This window comes from Anopheles moucheti, chromosome 2 (genome assembly GCF_943734755.1).
Source record: "Anopheles moucheti chromosome 2, idAnoMoucSN_F20_07, whole genome shotgun sequence".
In the NCBI taxonomy this organism is placed as follows: domain Eukaryota; kingdom Metazoa; phylum Arthropoda; class Insecta; order Diptera; family Culicidae; genus Anopheles; species Anopheles moucheti.
The window spans coordinates 97,486,405-97,503,759 of record NC_069140.1 but is presented as its reverse complement, the minus strand read 5'-3'; the positions used below and the strand labels follow the sequence as shown (position 1 = coordinate 97,503,759).

General features: G+C 43.4%; 5 protein-coding genes across 5 annotated transcripts; 2 read left to right on the top strand and 3 right to left on the bottom strand.

The window, feature by feature from the left end:
- Positions 1-9,894: 9,894 nt before the first annotated feature.
- LOC128310054 (odorant receptor 56a) lies at positions 9,895-11,390 on the bottom strand. Its single transcript, XM_053046588.1, has 4 exons — positions 11,090-11,390; positions 10,245-11,029; positions 10,021-10,173; positions 9,895-9,948 (listed from the first exon to the last, which is right to left on the bottom strand). Exons 1-4 carry the CDS (start codon positions 11,388-11,390, stop codon positions 9,895-9,897), a joined length of 1,293 nt encoding a protein of 430 aa, XP_052902548.1.
- A 286-nt stretch (positions 11,391-11,676) lies between these two features.
- On the bottom strand, positions 11,677-13,318 carry LOC128310052 (quinone oxidoreductase-like protein 2). Its single transcript, XM_053046587.1, has 3 exons — positions 13,130-13,318; positions 12,434-13,056; positions 11,677-12,365 (listed from the first exon to the last, which is right to left on the bottom strand). Exons 1-3 carry the CDS (start codon positions 13,307-13,309, stop codon positions 11,927-11,929), a joined length of 1,242 nt encoding a protein of 413 aa, XP_052902547.1. The 5' UTR covers positions 13,310-13,318; the 3' UTR covers positions 11,677-11,926.
- A 450-nt stretch (positions 13,319-13,768) lies between these two features.
- On the top strand, positions 13,769-15,366 carry LOC128310055 (fumarylacetoacetate hydrolase domain-containing protein 2). Its single transcript, XM_053046589.1, has 4 exons — positions 13,769-14,159; positions 14,228-14,627; positions 14,690-15,021; positions 15,087-15,366. Exons 1-4 carry the CDS (start codon positions 14,032-14,034, stop codon positions 15,244-15,246), a joined length of 1,020 nt encoding a protein of 339 aa, XP_052902549.1. The 5' UTR covers positions 13,769-14,031; the 3' UTR covers positions 15,247-15,366.
- Positions 15,367-15,452: 86 nt separating this feature from the next.
- On the bottom strand, positions 15,453-16,260 carry LOC128310056 (39S ribosomal protein L35, mitochondrial). The gene is made up of 2 exons (XM_053046590.1): positions 16,157-16,260; positions 15,453-16,085 (listed from the first exon to the last, which is right to left on the bottom strand). Exons 1-2 carry the CDS (start codon positions 16,179-16,181, stop codon positions 15,526-15,528), a joined length of 585 nt encoding a protein of 194 aa, XP_052902550.1. The 5' UTR covers positions 16,182-16,260; the 3' UTR covers positions 15,453-15,525.
- Positions 16,261-16,339: 79 nt separating this feature from the next.
- LOC128310057 (uncharacterized) lies at positions 16,340-17,117 on the top strand. The gene is made up of 2 exons (XM_053046592.1): positions 16,340-16,478; positions 16,543-17,117. Exons 1-2 carry the CDS (start codon positions 16,385-16,387, stop codon positions 16,758-16,760), a joined length of 312 nt encoding a protein of 103 aa, XP_052902552.1. The 5' UTR covers positions 16,340-16,384; the 3' UTR covers positions 16,761-17,117.
- Positions 17,118-17,355: the final 238 nt, after the last annotated feature.

Below are 17,355 nucleotides of genomic sequence, written 5' to 3'. Positions count from 1 at the left end.
CGGTTGCGCGGTGACTTCAATTCGCACCAAGCGACGAACCTTCTCCTTTTTTTCTCTCTGCGGGATGGATTTGATGTGTACATCAAAGCAAACATTGCGCCGCTGAATTTCTGAAACGGGTACTTTGATATAAGACAATGAAGAGGAACTATTGAAGATACTTCGTACAAAAGAAAAAAAAATGGACTTCAATGTCTATATGTCACATGTGTAACATTTAGCAACATAAATAAATAATAGCAACAGACACATCGATCAAACAATACTACATTATGTACCGCTGAGAGATTAGTTGCGTAAAATGCTACTACCCCTTATATGGGCAAATTATTAATTATTTCAAGGCAAATAATTCATCAAAGCATCAAACTCCCGATACAATCAAGTCTCGAGAACCCAAATCAGGACCACATTCGGTCGCATAAAATAATTCCATGCCCTATCCATTTGCCTTTTGTCGTTTCGTACCGAATCTTGGTACATTTCGGACGAACAAGTGCACATAAATTAACTCGCACTAACATAACTCAGCGCACATTACGTTGGTCATTGTGTGGTAAAGAGCAAATGCGTAAACTAAATCACACTGAAAACGATAAACTTACCATGAATGGCGAACATTCGCGTACAATTAAATCATGATTCACGACTCGCCATCGAACGAATATCTCTGTCCCTATTAAATCAAAACCGCTTGTAAACATGCGCGCTCGAATGGGGGTGCCTCCTTTGATGCTTCCTGGAAGTTGTTTATTCTTTGGTGTAATGTATTCCTAACCATCACGAGGTGTGACTTTTGTATATGAACAACGCAACAACCAAAAAGGCGAACAACCGTAATGAATTGGGGGACAAAAAAGCATCACTCGCATCGAATCGATCACGCTTGACCGGTGCCTCTTGGGGTCGTAAGTGCGGTTCTTATACTGCAATTAAAAGCAAGCCAATTGCAGAGTTCCTGTCATTCACCGGTGGTCCACTGTATGTATGGAACGATTTGCAATTAGTATCACATCTGTCAACTTAGTCCTCTGCAGCCACTCACCTCCATGGAGGATGTACATGTACAAACACCTAGGGAAGGCTGAAGGTTGATCTTGTTCGAGGTCTTCTAAGATTTAATTATACAACCACAGGCTCCGAAGGCTATCCTCATGGGGGTGAGACAGTTGGCGATCGCCAAAAACATAACCTTAAATAATCAACATCAACTCAAATGACAATTAAATCTGTCCGATTAATATGCTAACAACATTTGTACCTAATTTTTTTTGTTGTTATTTTAGCCCACAAAGATCACCTTTCTAAGATCGCGAATGGTACCGGCAAATGTTGTGGAAAACCCCCTTCCACACCCACACACACACACACACACACTGCCGCATAGCAAGGGGTAGTTAAACTCATTTATCTTTGCTGCTTGTTTTGTTGCTTTTCGGTCGCGGTGTTTTAAGCAGTTTTGCGATTTACCATTTGTTTTCGCGCCGCGTTGCCTCCATCCAAGCGATTTTTGCACCCATTACCATTCTGCTTTCGGTTCTGTGTTGCTTTGTGGCTTTTGTTTTGTATACATTTTGTTTTTTTTTTGTTTTCTGTGGTCCTGTTCTCCACTGCAAACCTGACTTTTATGACTATTGCCGCCCGGCACTGATACTTGTTATTACTGGGCTTTATTGCTAAAGAAAAATGACTTCTTGTGTTCCCCTCGCCCCGTTTGTTTGTTCGTTTGTCTTTAAGGACCGTCTAGCGCCCATTCGAATGGTGTGTGGTACCAGTTACGGTTCGGGTGTGTTGAAAAGGAAAATAAAGCACCAAACGCGTGTGGACAAGGTTAAATTTTCATTTCATTTGCCTTTCATCCCTTCCACTTCAGATACCGGGATCAAAATTAGCCAAAACACATGCAATACACCTTTGCCAAGGTTACAATGGTGCAATTTGGTGTGTCTTTGCTGCCCTAAATTGCGTCTGGCGCTGGTACAAGCACCAAAATTGGGCACCGTGTACCCGTGTAACCATTAAATACGATCAATTAGTCAATGTCGTTGAAGAGTGTGTGTGTGTGTGCGGTAAAGAATGTTTCGCCCCCGCTTTGTAGCCAGAAAGGACAAGGAAGTTTAAAAGTACGAACACCTTCTTGCTCCAGTAATCAACCGCAATTAGGTGTGGTGATCGGACCTTGAAGGGTTTTCTACAATTTGAATGTACCCCGCTCCCGGTAACAAATAAACCAATTTAAAACTAAATTCCCCCATCACATTCAAACTGGATTGAATCACACTCGATGTGGTGTGAGTCTAAAACTCTTTTAAATACCTCCCATTCGTACGCATGGTGAGAAAGTGATGTGACGTAAAGTACTAACGCACCCGAAAGAAAAGGCAATAGAATGCATTTTACGAAACAATCAAATATACTAATCAGCCCCTAACAAGCTCTCTTTTATCTCTCAATATAATCCCCCCGCAATCGCAACCCTCCGATCGGTGGGCAACAACTCAAAAAAAAATTGGGCGTACGTAACAAATATGGACCCAAAATACGAAAGTGCCCCCTGAAATGAATGAATGGAGGATCGTTCGTTCCGTTTCTTTCTCGCGTATCGAGTGCCAGGTTAATTGTCAGGTTTCGGCCAAACATTTCCATCAATCGCTGAAGGGAAATGGTCCATTTTCAATCAGCTCACTTCCGAAGCGGTGAGATTCCAATATGATAAATGAATACCACCACCGCTTCGTGTCTGTGGGACGCATTCACGGATAGTGAGCGATAATCGTTTTGAGAAATGCAATAATAGTTGATAAAAAGAAATTGAAATCCTGCATGACAGGTGAGCTCCAATAACGCAATCGAATTGCGATGATAAAACAACAATATTTTTGAGAAGGGAAATATGTAATCTGAATGGTCATTGCGATGCTTATCTTAGGTATCGAACATTAGGAAATCATATTCTGAAGTTCCTGATATCAGCTATTGAAATTCCAGCTATTACGTCTGGACCAGTGATTGACTGAGACTCCATAGCAGATCTTTAGCAGAGACAACCTGAGAAGTAGTGAATCAGTATCAATTACAGATACTTAGAGCACAAGCTGTTACAAAAGGGTGTTGGAGAATACTTAACACAGATTCCTCCTAGAATACAGGTTTAAGTGATGCTGAGGATGTGAGAGTTGGTGACTTTTGCTTTGATTTACTGTTTTGGACCTTGCTCTCGTGAATACTTAAAAATACAGACAAGTTTAATAGAGCTTTTGTTTTTTTCCAAGAAATAATACTACTTGGCCGTACATCGTGTTTGACAACTCCGTATACAAGTTCAAATAATTGAGACACTTTACTTGGAGAGAAAATCTCACGAAATGCTTATTAGAAATAATTTAAATTTATCAAAAATCTTGAAACTCCTTGCAACCTTAGACGTCTCTTCCATATATGTCGTCTATTGAATAATAACTATAAATATCTCCAATGCAATTCCTACAATTTCTTGCAATAATATTAATGTACAAACTTTTTAAAACCGTATTTTGATAATTCTTTTATAAGATAACTTACACTAAAATACCAATATTATGCATTGAAAGATAACCAATTTTCAGATGGTTTGTTTTAATTAATTATTTAATCCGAATCATTATTCGCTTTCCACGTCATTTCCCACTGTCAAACGTACGCCCCGAAAAAAAAAAAACAGGCAACGCTCTGCACACTTGATTCATTTCATTTTCGAATTTCAAACCCATCGCAACCGGTATGCGTTCACATCGGGTGCTCGCAAGCAGAGAAAACAATTATCACCGAACATATTAATTTATGATAACTATGAATGTGGAATCTCCAGCACCACTAATTGCCCACCCGGTCCCGGCAATGGTTGGTGATTGAGGAAAAAAAAACGCAACGAACGATGAAAACGGTTTCGGTGGACGAATTGTTTTTCCTTTCATCCGGTCAGTTTCACTCGCACCGTGATCGTCGATACGGTTCCCATGAGTATGGGGGCCTAGCTCTTTAGGTGTAGATCTAACGCCCGCCTAATGAGCCAACATGATGGTGGAGCAGCAGCTCCCAAAAACAGAAACAAAAGCAAAGAAACAAATAGTTGAAAATGGTTAGTGTTTTTTACCTCAACTTTTGCCTTGCTTCACCGCATGTCTACCGTTCGGAAACAAAGAAAAGAAGGGCACTTGCTGACCAAGCGCACACACAGATCGTGATCACCGCGTTGCGTTTGTTATCTAATACTCGTTTTTTTTTTTTGACGTTACTGTCCCGTGGTGGTCCCGTATGGTGGAAATTCATTTTCGTACTGTCCATCAACAATCAACGTTTTGGGAGGTTTTTTTTTCTCGGCTTGTTTTAGCTTTCTTCATTTTTCGACCCATTGCCACAAACCAATAAGGGCCCGTTTTTTGGTGCGGAATAACACACACACACACGCACAAGAGAAAGATGACGAAAAAACAAGCCCGGGAATGTCTGAATTGGAAGACTTTTGGCTAAGAAGCTAATGGTACCGTGATCATAATCTGGTGGTCAGAGATTCCAATTGACGAGATGTCCAAATGATCGTCTAACGCACGAGCCCTGTTCGGTTCCCCTTCTTCTCCCACCACCACCACCCTACCCTGCCGGGCATTATCTAACCGCGTTTGTCAACGCGAACAAGAAGGTGTCCGGCGTGCCAACCAAATTGGGTCCAACGTTGGTGGATTGATTCTGGCACGGAGTGTGTGGAGTAATTGAAAATTCCGCCCCATTCCACACACACACACCACCCAGCCCAACATCGAAATGTCCCTTCTGGTGCGCACCCAGTTTCATCACACCCAGCATCCAATGGGCAAAATTGAATCAATGAGGTGAAATCCACTATTTACAATTGGACGTTCAATTTCGGTTGCCCTCGAGATGCGCTCGTCATAGTTGCGAGAAGAAGCAGTACATATTATTTAACTTCACCGCTGATTATTGTTTCGTCAGCCGTACCCCGCCCCGGCAGGACGGGCGAGGCGTTAAAAATCAATTAGACAATTTACACCTGTCCGCCCGAACATCAACGATGACGAGCTTTTCGCGTGTTGCGTGAATTAACCTCACATTCATGGCTATCGATTATTTGGTTGTGCTTTTCGAAGGGGGCAATTGATTAGTAGCGGCTAATCGAAGGAAAAGGAAGAGTGCAAAATTGAGTGAGAGCAAGCATTTGCTAAAAGTGAAACCAGACAACTTACCAAACATTAGAAGGTCGATTAAATTCGGTAGCTAGGATTAACTGTTGTCCGAGTCCACGAGACCCGCTACAGAAATGGAGCGAGGGGAGGTGGGATTTTTTGCGTCAAGTTTGACAGATTTTACTGCGACAAGATCGTGCTGCAGTGATAGCGTTATGTTCACAGATCGTTTTAAGGAGTTATAGCCGCAGGGTTCGTAGACAAGACGCATTAGGTGTGCTACAAAGTTCGGTACAGTTGGAGTTGCTCCAATATCTTATACTTGATGAACAATTGCGCTCTGCAAACAGTTAAAAATTATACAAACTGATTGATTATAACTTTAGTTTTAGATAACTTAAACTTACTTCTATAATTCCAAACACACACACGTTTTTGAGGCGTTAGACGATCTGACTGAAATGTTAATTCTTCAACATTTGCGAGGACATTCGTATTCGTATTGCGCATCAGCTTCGTTGGGAGATATTTTATTGAGAACATGTAAGATCTCGGATTATGCTGTCCTCATCATGAACGTCCTTATCCGTTCTACAGATTCGTACGATCTATAGGTTTTTTCAAGGTTCTGTTTCTTGTTTTCTAGAATAAATTCTTAATAACTTTGGGTATGCATATTCTCTCATACCGTGCTGCGTTGAGTGATATAAACTAAGTTATTCAGTTACCAGTTCAAGACTGTAATTACAAGTACATTAAATATTTTTAAAAAATATTGTATTAATAAGTACATTTTTGTCTAACAAGTATAGATTGACCAGTCAGTAGGACACTCATAATGAATTAATGTTCATATCCAAGCACAGTCTCGTAACTCGGAAAAATGTAGTTTTTCGGTCAGCAACTGCATGCAAAATAATGTAAAACTTACTCAAACACCTAACGCAATGATTTACTTTTAATGATGTGTTTACTAAACGGACAGAAATAGTCAGCTGCAAACTTTAAACCCCAACTCCGGACGCCCCGGGGAAGGTTAGGCTTGGTAGGAAACAAGCAAAAAAAAATGCCTCCCAATGAATGCTTTTGGGGCAGTCCGAGATCATTTGGTTAAAAACAAAAAGCAACTGCTTCATTAGTACGTGTATAGCAAAAAGATATCGCTTTTGCCGCAACTTCATTCATGTTAGCTGCGTGTAAAGCGTGTATGTAACGTTTGGCTTTACAACCTGCACTGCAATACCACAAAAAGGAAGTGTACGTAAAACCGAAATCCTTCAAGAAGCAGTTCTTCAAGCGATTAAAAAGTGATCACTTTCAATGTCGGCATCGCCCCGTGCGTATGGAGTGGAGCATGCAAACACATTTCTCTTGTATTATTCGCCGAATGTCCACCACACAACACATGTTATCTCTGCTCATGCGTACCAAATCACAACAAAATGGACACATGTACACACCGCGCAAAGGAAAATTGAAAAGATTGAAATATTAAATCGCACATTAAATCATGCGTGTCATGCCCGGGTGGTGGGTCTGGCAAACGGTGCACAATGGGGAAAGATATTTCTCGGAAGTCTATGGTCGCTATCCCACGGGGACATTATTGTTCGAATGATTACCCGCGTGGGGTGTACTGTTTCGGTAGCCCAACCCAAAAAACGTCGTGCCTTCGTGTGCCAACGTCCAACGCAGAGAAATATGCATGTTCCCGCATGGCCATGCATTTTGTGTCCTTGCTCCAGTTACTTGCGAGGGCACATATCGTGTGCGCCGGCACAGCTTACGGACCGGAGTTAATTTATCGGTGTGCAAAATTGTTTTCGATATACCAAAGACGACGACAACAACAAAAAAAACTCACACATACAGTCACTTGGGGACTTTCACACGCGTTTCCGTACAACAACCACACCTTGCACAAGGGCGGGTTGGCGTTCTGGCCAAAGCACGTACAAAATTCCAGTATCACCACCGGCGGGAATTGGACAGGGAATCAATTGCATAATTTCATTGCAAACCAACGCCCGCTACACTCGAACGTGCGCCGGGGTCTGTCTTAATTCCAGCCTAGCCTCGAAAACCGTGCCGGGTTTCACTTAATTTCGCATTATAGATCATGTTAAAAGGTAAAATTACATACTGGCCGATACATCTGTTGCTAACTGCACCGCAGAACGGGACACAAGCAAAAGATAATCGAAATCGAGATCCTTGAAGTAAATCAATCTTGGTTGGGGTTGGCTTTATAAAAGCACGTGTTGTGGTAACAAGCAAAATAAAACCCTCCAAGCACGATAAATCGCAGCAGCATTGATTAGTGGAAACACGGTTTTTATCTTGTTTCTACATTGTTATATTAATTGGTTGTTTTTATCTTATTTAAAGTAGTCCAAGAATATTGAATGATGGGTAATGATTTTACTATTTTTGCTGAGGAGATTATTCCCTGAAATAAACACTTTTTTAAAATCTTTTAATTGTTACCAAGTCTTCCATTGACCCCGGGGCTCCCAATCGTTCTGTAATCTTTCTTGCAGGAGCTCAAAAACTGAGGGCATATTAATTCATCAACACGTTTGCTGATGTGGGAATCATATGCAACGCAAAATCGACCTAGCCCTTCAACATTTTTGTTACACATTATTCACCAGCAGCATAAAAAGAAACATGCAACTCTTGTCCGATTATCCGATAGATACAGCAGAGAAGACATAAATCATACCTTACTTCCCATAAATACCATCTCACACTATGTTTGTTTAATGTTTCACAGCGATGCCGCGCCAGGCGGGACCATTTTTAACAACACCATGCCCCCCAGGCCATTACGCCATCCATCATCCGCCCGCACTGCAAGGGTTAATTGTGTGGTACCATGTGCATGTGCTGCAATTTGCATCAACAGCAACAACAATGCTATAAAACCATATCTCAAGAACGAGCACCCGATCGATTGCAAACGCGAGATCGAGATCCGGACCTGCCACCGCCTGACAGTGACCTCATAAATCACGATCTCTTCCACGGGACTGACGGGCACGCAAGATATGGGGCACACGGGGTTTGGAAGAACTCCGAACCGGATTGAATAATCGCAGAAAAAGGTTCATCTAAACATGATGCCAGCCCGCATCGCACGCCGGTACGGTTGCGGTGCGCTACATTTACGCCGGACACCGCCCCACAGTCCGTTGTTGTGTGGGAGGGAATTGTCTTATTGCCTATTTTCCCTGACCAAACCCAATTTCACCCACCGTAACCGTGCGCCGTGTGTAACGGATCTGGTTGCGAGGTAAGTTTCTATGGGCCCGCGGTCTTAATTCGATTACATATTAAGTTATCAAATAGTCATACTGCATCCTTTCGTACCCATTCCGGCGACGTAATCGCCCAATTTTACGCCTCTTTTCGCATACTCACCGCTGGAAGTCGCATTCGTTTAACGATCGAACCCATCACAATCTGCAAAGTAGATCTCGTTCAGCAGATCGATTGATCTGCTAATGAACGTGATGCGTTGTGGAATGAGGAGGATGATTTAACACCAATATCGTAGCTAATCGAGTAAAGTGATCCAACCGAGTGCCCTACAGAGCGGGCGTAGCTTTTAAGTGGGCACCGTGCGTCAATTCGGGAAAGTCTACAAAACAAAGAGAGAGTGTTATTAATTAATTAAGAGCTAATCACATCTTTACATTGCGATATCGCACTTACCACATCACAGTAGGCACTTTGTTTATGTTTTCAAGCACCCTAACCTAACAAATCCGCAATTACGGGGGCAACCATTTGCCGTTTGTCACCGTCGTGGGATTGATTTTTCGCACGACCTCTCGCACATACGTACACGCACACGCACCATCGACCCCAAAACCGCGACAGGCCACGCCTCGGACATTACGCAGGTTGCCCTTCACTCGGAAAGCAAAAAGGAACGGAACACACCTCACCGGTGCCGACTTTCGATGGAACCGAAATGGCGTCTCGTTTGTTTGAGCCAAAAGCGGCACCTGGCACTACGCGATTGCACTACGTTCGATTTGCCCAGGGACACTAACCACGGCCACCAATAGAACACACACACAACGCACTCCGGGATCGAAAATTGCAATCGATTTGATCTAATGAAAACATAAATCAAAACAACCGAACCAAACGCGGGTGCTGGCACGACTGTCACATGAGGCTAATGAGGGAGGAGTACTGCAGTGCGTTTGGAGTAACGGTATTAATCCTATTGCTAACCATACCCAAAAGGGGGGTAACACTTTCACACACCGGACCGAAACATAGCTTACAGGCCGAGATTATGCACGGCCGATAAGTTCATACCGATACAAAGTGAGTGTTTTTATTTACTGAGCTGGATATAGGAGATTAGGTCAGGAATACATAGGATAACTTGGTATAATTTGCCTTACACACAAGAAGGGAGATAAGCTAGCGTGCAGCAATTACAGGTTTATTACAGTGATGGAGGATAGAAAACGCCAAGACGATAGACTAGCTTGTCTACTTTTTAATCTAGCGCTAAAGGGAGGTCCATCCCCGTATCGGAGATGGAAACTTCTGTGCTCTACTGCGTAGTGGAGATTAACAAGGCAAAACCCAAATTATTGGTGGCACCAACAACAGCCATGCGTCCTGCAGAATAGCCGGCATACCGGTTCGTTCTTTCAAAGCAAATTACGAAATTTCTTCATCATTCCCATTAATCGGTTAACTGTTTTAGAATAGTGAAGTAGCTGTACGACGCACGCAGAATCTAAAACAAATGGTAAATGCACAACAGTTAAAGTATTGTACCAGTTTCACAAAAAAAAAGTTACTAACTTACCGCCAAGAACGTGTCCAGTGACATGGAAATAAAAAAAGCTTGCATTTTCAGTGGCCGATTGCTGTACAGGATAAATATCTGAAGCATCCGGTTGGTACCACGATCGTACCGATACCAGTCACTTTTGTACGCCGACATGGACAGCTGATCGGCCTGCAAAGATCGCAGAAAGGACACCGTGTAAGAAAATCCACGAAGCTTCTCCTCCTCATAAGAACACCTACGCATGCATGTATCTCGTTAGCGTGCCAGTAGTACAGGAAAAGAATGACCGTCATCGTGGTAATGTAGCAGATATCGATAAACACCTGCACACCGGAAGTGGTCATCGATGCTTCGAAGAGTAACGCACACAGCAGTACGGAAAATACGACAAAGTCCAGGAAAACGGCCGCACGCGTCAGTTGCTCCATTTCGCGTGTGAACGCAACCAAGTTTGCCTGTCGTTTGATGCAATCGATTATAAGCGAACGACGCTCATCGTTATCGACATGGTCCGGGACGTTTGATTTTGGTTTGTCCTCCTGTTCCGGCTTGTGGTAACGATCGAGAAAGCAAAGCCGATGGTTCAGCACACTACACTCGATACGGCCGTAAATCATTAGCGTAACCATAAACATGTGCCAGGAAGGAACGATCAGCTGTCCCACGTACATGATGTACAGCTGAATGAGATAGATCTCGAGAAAATGTTTATCCTGCCCATCCGCGGCAGGATACCAAGAGCGCAGAATCGGTGTCGGATACTGTTGCGGTGTGGTAACATTTGAGTTAGATCCGGCCAAATTAAGTTGCTCCTCGGTAATGCTAGACCCTTCGTACATCAAGTACAACAGCAACGAGTAGACACACATCATGTTGGCCGTTACTAGAGCGCAGCTCCAAAACACAACCGCAAGCCTGTTAAGATAGTGAACATTGCTCGTCACTATATCCTTCTCATCGTTCCATCCATCACCAAGGATTCGCTCAATTCCGGTGTGTGCCACTTGAATAATGCTATTAAATCCTGCAATCAGATACGGTAAGGTAATTCATTCTAAATCTCTTATCCTCTGCGGTAACTTACGTGCTCGATGAAAGTAGAAGAAAATAATCCGAAAGATGGTGGTCGTGAACAGCAGTGTGGTTGCCGCATTTGCTGTCATATCCGAAACCGATCCCCAAACTTGCCACAGATCGACGTACTGCGTACAGTTGAACAGTATCATGGACACGGTAAAAACCATACCACGGAAACAATGCGCTTTCTTGTACGATTGCGAATGGCCCAACAGTAGCCCGTAATACCGCAGACCGAGAAGTGTTCGTTTAAGCAGCGGGTTATTGTATACCGCGTCCGGAAGGATCCATTCTTCCTTGAGCTCCATCTTTCTCCTATTTGAGGCGACCAATAGTTCGATATGCCTTTTATAAGTCGTGGAAGGTTTCGTTCGTTTGTTTATAGACTGATAATTAGCTCGACAATTGTGGCATAATTAAGTACGATGCTTAGGCAATTATAATGTCCTTTTATGTTGCTTCCGGCTGCATGAATAATTCATGTAAGAAGCGAACCAGATGTTTCACAGGCGTTTGCACGTGTTTCATAAATTTTCTTTCAAAAATACACATCCTTTCTAAATTACTTCACTAAACTCCTTTTAGTATAGTAAATTAAGTTATTTTTTCATTAATCTTTCAAATACATAACCATATTTATGATAAATTGTTAAATAATTAAACCTTTTTCCAAATGGTGCAACTCCCACAAACGAAAGTGTGCGAACTGAAAGATGAGAAAAAATACAATGAATATGATCAATTTATACAGCAGTCTACACAATAAACATTTAAGCTAAAGCTTTTATAAACATCCTGCACACTAACGAAATGCTCAATAATCGACTCCTTCCATTTAAGTTAATTAATCTTTCGATTTTTTCTTCTCATCTCCGTCTTTGCTTTTCCCTTTCTTCTCCTTGGCATTGGGACAATCATCATCGCCATCCGGGCACTGCACATCAATTAACACCTTGCCGGTGCACTGTTTCTGCTGTACAAACTCAATTGCTTCTTGAATTTTAGCTAACGGAAAGATTTTACTAATGTGTCCCGCTATCATACCCTCCGACCGCATCTCGATCGTGTCCGATATCATCTGCCGGTACGTATCCTCATCCGGGTACTCGTACAAATCGAAGTGACGTACATTTGCAATGAGCTTTGCCTTTCCTTCCTCCACTTCCGGTTTCTCGTCCTTTTCCTTCTTCTTGGGACGTTCAAACTCGGGCACATCCGTAGGGAATTTAGAAGCGTTGAAGAATGGATCAACCGAGATGAGCTGTCCTTTGGCAGGATCGACACTGTTTGAAGAAAGAAGAATGAAACAATTTATAAATACGACCTTTTCTCAAACCCGGTAATAACTTACAAATCTGCAAGCAGATGCAACAATCCTTTGCCGACCGCGTCGTACGCAACCTTCGCTTTCTTGTCGCCCATCGCATCCTTTACGTTTTTGTAAAGCTTCGTGAAGTTATTCTTCGTCATGGTTACTACCTTGTGCGCACCCTTTTCCCGCACCAGATCGGAACTGCTTTCCGTGTCGCACACTGCAATTACCGTTGCTTTGTATACGCTAACTGCCAAATCAATAGCAGCCAGCCCCATACCGCCTGGCCCGGCAGTAATGAGTATCAAATCGTTTTCCTTCAGGTTACAGTGCAAGGCGAATGTTAGCAGGGCTGTTCCATGGCCGTACGGTAGAACAGCCATCTCACGCAGCGGTACCGACTGTGGCACTGTCCATACATCCCGGTTCTTTACAACCGCTTCCGAAATGAGTCCCCCATTTGGATCCTGCAGATCGTTCATTACCACCACACGATCGCCACGGTTGAAATGGTGCGGATTATCCTTCCCGATGTCGACGATTTCGCCGGAGAACTCATGCCCGGGAATGAATGGCAATGGAACATTCAGTTCGGCATGCTTCCCGGCAATGATCTTAACGTCGGTTGAATTTAAACTGCAATAGTGTACTTTTACACGCACCTGGAATGACGAACGGAACAGTTAAGTATTGCGAAATTAAACCAAGAAAAATCACACTTCGGCACCTGATTACCTCATCACTTTTCAGCTTTTCGATCTTTTTGACTGTTTCCAATACGACGGGTTTGCCGGCTTCCCGTAGAACCGCAGCTCTGTGGGCATGCCGTATCAGAAAGCCACCACCGTGCTTGCTGTTGTGTATCGTAATTTCGCATAATTTACTCACAATTTTAGGCGTAATCGTTCTAAACATTCTGGGTGCTGTTTTTGTTGAGCGAAGTGCCGCGCTCGGTTATAACAATAACAAAAACACCCTGACAACTTTGACAGTTCGTTCCAAGCCGGCTTGGATTCGTGGTAACATGGTGGGGTGGATTTTGGAGCACTTCCTGTTGATTTTTTAAATTCATAACACGAGAAACTTATTTAAGAAATGTTGATGTTTCTTTGATGTAAAATGTGTTAATAGGTAAATTGTCTGCTTGGTAAAATCGTCTTGAAACTATTCTATAGTAAAACCCTTGACTGAGCGAGGTTAAAAATTCAAAACAACACGCAACCAGGCGCACGCTTCACACCATCCAAGTGACCAACATTTATTCGCACATGCAACATAACTTCCCCTCCCAAACGCGCATAACCATTCGGTGTGTGCGTGTGGGCAGCTGAGTTTTGTTTTGATGCTGTAATCACCCACCAAGCATCAGGAGAAATCGTACCAAATACTATTACTGTAAGAATTAGCTCTAATTTTTTGCTCATTTATCTCGAACAATCATCCCCAAACTTCACCACATGACCAAAATTGCTAGGGGCCGTATGGCTCCACTAGAATCTTCTTGGTTGCACGCTACCAAAAGATAAGCGAGCGACAAGATTGGCTAAAATTATCAATTCCTTCGTTTGAATGCTTGACGCTCTTGCTTTGGTGCGTGTGTAGCGACGGCGGCACTCTGGACGAAGTCACTTGCGACGATGACGATGATCGCCAACATTGCTTTACGCGCTGGTACCAGTTCACGGCTGTCAACCACCATCGTCACTGCGGCCTTTGGAAGCAAGTGTTCCAGTTGGCATTACGCACAGAGCGTTCCTCCAAGAAGGTAAAATGTTTTTCAAATGGTTTTGTGCAACTAACAGTTAATATTTAAATTCCTTTTTTTTTGCTCAGATTTATCTCCCAATCCACTGCTAAAGCGATGCGTTTCGTTCAGTACCGTTCTGCGGCCACGGGTGACAAGCAGCGGCTCGGTGTGTTATCTGAAGATGGTACGCAGGTATCCGACATCTCTGACCGATATGAAGGTGACCTGATAACGTTCATCCGTTCGGGTGTTTCACTCGATGAGGTGAAAGCGGCCGCCTCTAAGGCAACCCCGTTGAAGGTGGAAAGCGTGGAACTGCTTGCCCCCGTTACCAATCCGCAGAAGATTCTGTGCGTTGGTCTCAACTATAGTGGCCACTGCGAGGAACAGAACAAACCCATCCCGAAAGAACCGATGTTCTTCAGCAAATATGCGACGACCATCGTAGGTCCGCATGACAACGTTGTCGCCCACAGGATATCAGATGTAAGGAGGAATATGCAACACCTCTCATTTATGCATACTTAAAATCTGTCTCCAAATTGTAGCAAATCGATTGGGAAGTAGAGCTGGCGGTCATCATCGGCAAGAAGGCCAAAAGTGTAACCAAAGCGAACGCAATGGATTATGTGTTCGGGTACACGGTGGCTCAGGACATTTCGGCACGCGACTGGCAGAAGTTGCGCAACGGTGGTCAGTTTCTGATCGGTAAATCGATGGATACCTTCTGTCCGCTCGGACCGGCCGCTGTTCACAAGTCGCTGGTTAAGGATCCACACCAGCTGGCCATCAAATGCAGCGTGAACGGCGTGGAGAAGCAGAACGGAAGCACGAGCGAGCTGATTTTCCGTATTGACGACATCATCGAGCGGGTTACACAGTAAGTTTTATACTTTTCCGTGGTCGTGAGAGATCGATTAAAAAAGGGTTTGCTTCACGTTATAGATCCATCACGCTGCTTCCGGGCGATGTAATCCTGACGGGAACACCGGCAGGTGTCGGTATGCATCGCAAACCGGCCGAATTTCTTACACCGGGCGATGTTATCGACAGCGAGATTGAAGGTTTGGGCAAGATCAAGAATAAGGTCGTAGCTGACTCCTAAAACGATACAGAAGAATAACGACACCGGTCCCACAAGTTGCCATGCTACCTTTTTACGGGTTTTGATTGGGATGTGATGTGCAATAAAATATTTACGATTCGTGTTTGATGCTATCGCAATCGGAAAGGTATACTGCATTTTGTTTTCCTATTTCGGACCCACAATTCGGATGTAAGTCGTCTGTTGACGGTAACTGGATACTCCGAATGTACGACTATAATTCACTGTTGAATAAGTTTTAATCGTTCAACTACATTACTCCGGCTCGATGTACCGACATCAATTCAGTGGCTTTCTTCTCGTGTACACAAACTCTTCCCTGGTATGGTACGGTGTGTACGGATCGTTGATGTAGTACCTGGGTCGCTTCCAGTACTTGGTAACCATCTTATCTAGCAGCGTAGCCTGCGTCCCATTGACGAGAACGTGCTGCCGCAGGCGACGCTTGCGATTCCCTCGCTTTCGCCACATTTTCTTATGCCGTCCGGAGATGGTCCGTATCCATCCACCCCAATCCAGACGCTTGAATCGTTTGATCACTGCTTTCACCGTCTTTCTTTTGCCTTTGCGCAAGGAAAACTTAATCACGGTGCGGCTAGGTTGTGTTTGTAACACCGGGGATACTGCGATGGCATCAAGCAACCGGAGGGATGTAGACCGTTCCATGGAACATGTGTTGCTTGGTAGCCGTGAGATCGTGTTACGAAAGGAAGGAACTACATCGCTGTTCGGTCGTACGAAGAGTGAAAAATTACGACCCGAATGCGATGAAAGAACGGGAACAACCGGCGGCGGAACACGGTTAGCGAAGGTTCTTGTTTGTATCACTTGGCGAATAGCTAAAATGTGGAAAATAAATGATATTTTAAACCAACCAACGAATGGAACTGTCTGCGCACAAACCACTAACCCAATGAAGCTATACTCCGGAGCATTTTCCTGTGAAAATTGCTGCTTTTTCCTGGAGATCGCTTCAAAACATTACGAGCTCCTCACGTAAGAACCGGATTGGCGTATTTCACGTCCTTTTCCACAGTTGACTGACAGCTGTCAAACGCCGCTCGCCGCATGCTTGCTGTTTGTTTGGATTGGGAAACCTCTACAATTTGCGAATCGTGTTTTGGTTTGTTCTCGCGCAATGGCACAGGGAAAATTGAAAGTAAAATCGAAAGCACCAAATCTGAAGAAAGCTGCTAACAAGAAAAAGGGAACGGCATTCAATAAACGGAAAAGTAAGTAATGGTGGCATGAAGCAGAAAAGCGGACATAGTTTGAAATGTTTTCTTTTTCATGCAGATGCACCCATCCAGTCGAAGAAACACAAGTTCGAAGAGGCACACAAACTGAAGCAAGTTATTACCAAAACAGTCAACAAGAAGAACGAGGATGATATACGGAAGATTGCGTACGAAGGTCAGACAAACCTTAGTCAAGCGCAATTAGCTGTGCAGGAACATCATCGGAAGCAGAATCAGAACGATGGAGCTGAGGCGGGTACTTCGAAAAATAACTGAAGAATACACAGTTGTTCTGTACCTATACGGTCATTCAATTGGCTGAAAAAGGACATAATATTGCTCACCTTACCATCCATCAAGTTGTTTACTAATGTGGTTTTATTTAATATTAAAGAACCAACCATCTTCCTTACACAAGCGATCGCTTTTGGTTTCGGATATCCCAGTAATCCCTCGTGGTAGCAAGATGCCCCGGAGGTATGATTAGAAGAAGGATATACATTTATACGCAGATCAAACAAAATCACGCCCAGCAAACATGGGTGGGTGGCATGTGAATTGTTTTGTTCCTGAACAAACAAGAGAAGAAAACCAGCAAGATAATAGCGAATAGTCTCACAGTAATGTGTTTCTAATTTACGAATACTTTCGGATGGTGCATGTTGCGAAACGAAAATCACGAATTTAAGAGTCGAAAGACAATAATTAAGTTGCATTGCTGTTAGTATTTCCAGTTTTGTTTCATTTGTTTGTTTGTTCGTTTTTTTATTACACTCTTGCCTTTACAACAAAGAAATTTTGTTTTGTGTTTTGTTCGTATGTTTGATGAATGTGTTAGTTTTTCGCATTCCTTCCCATTTGTGCTGTAGTG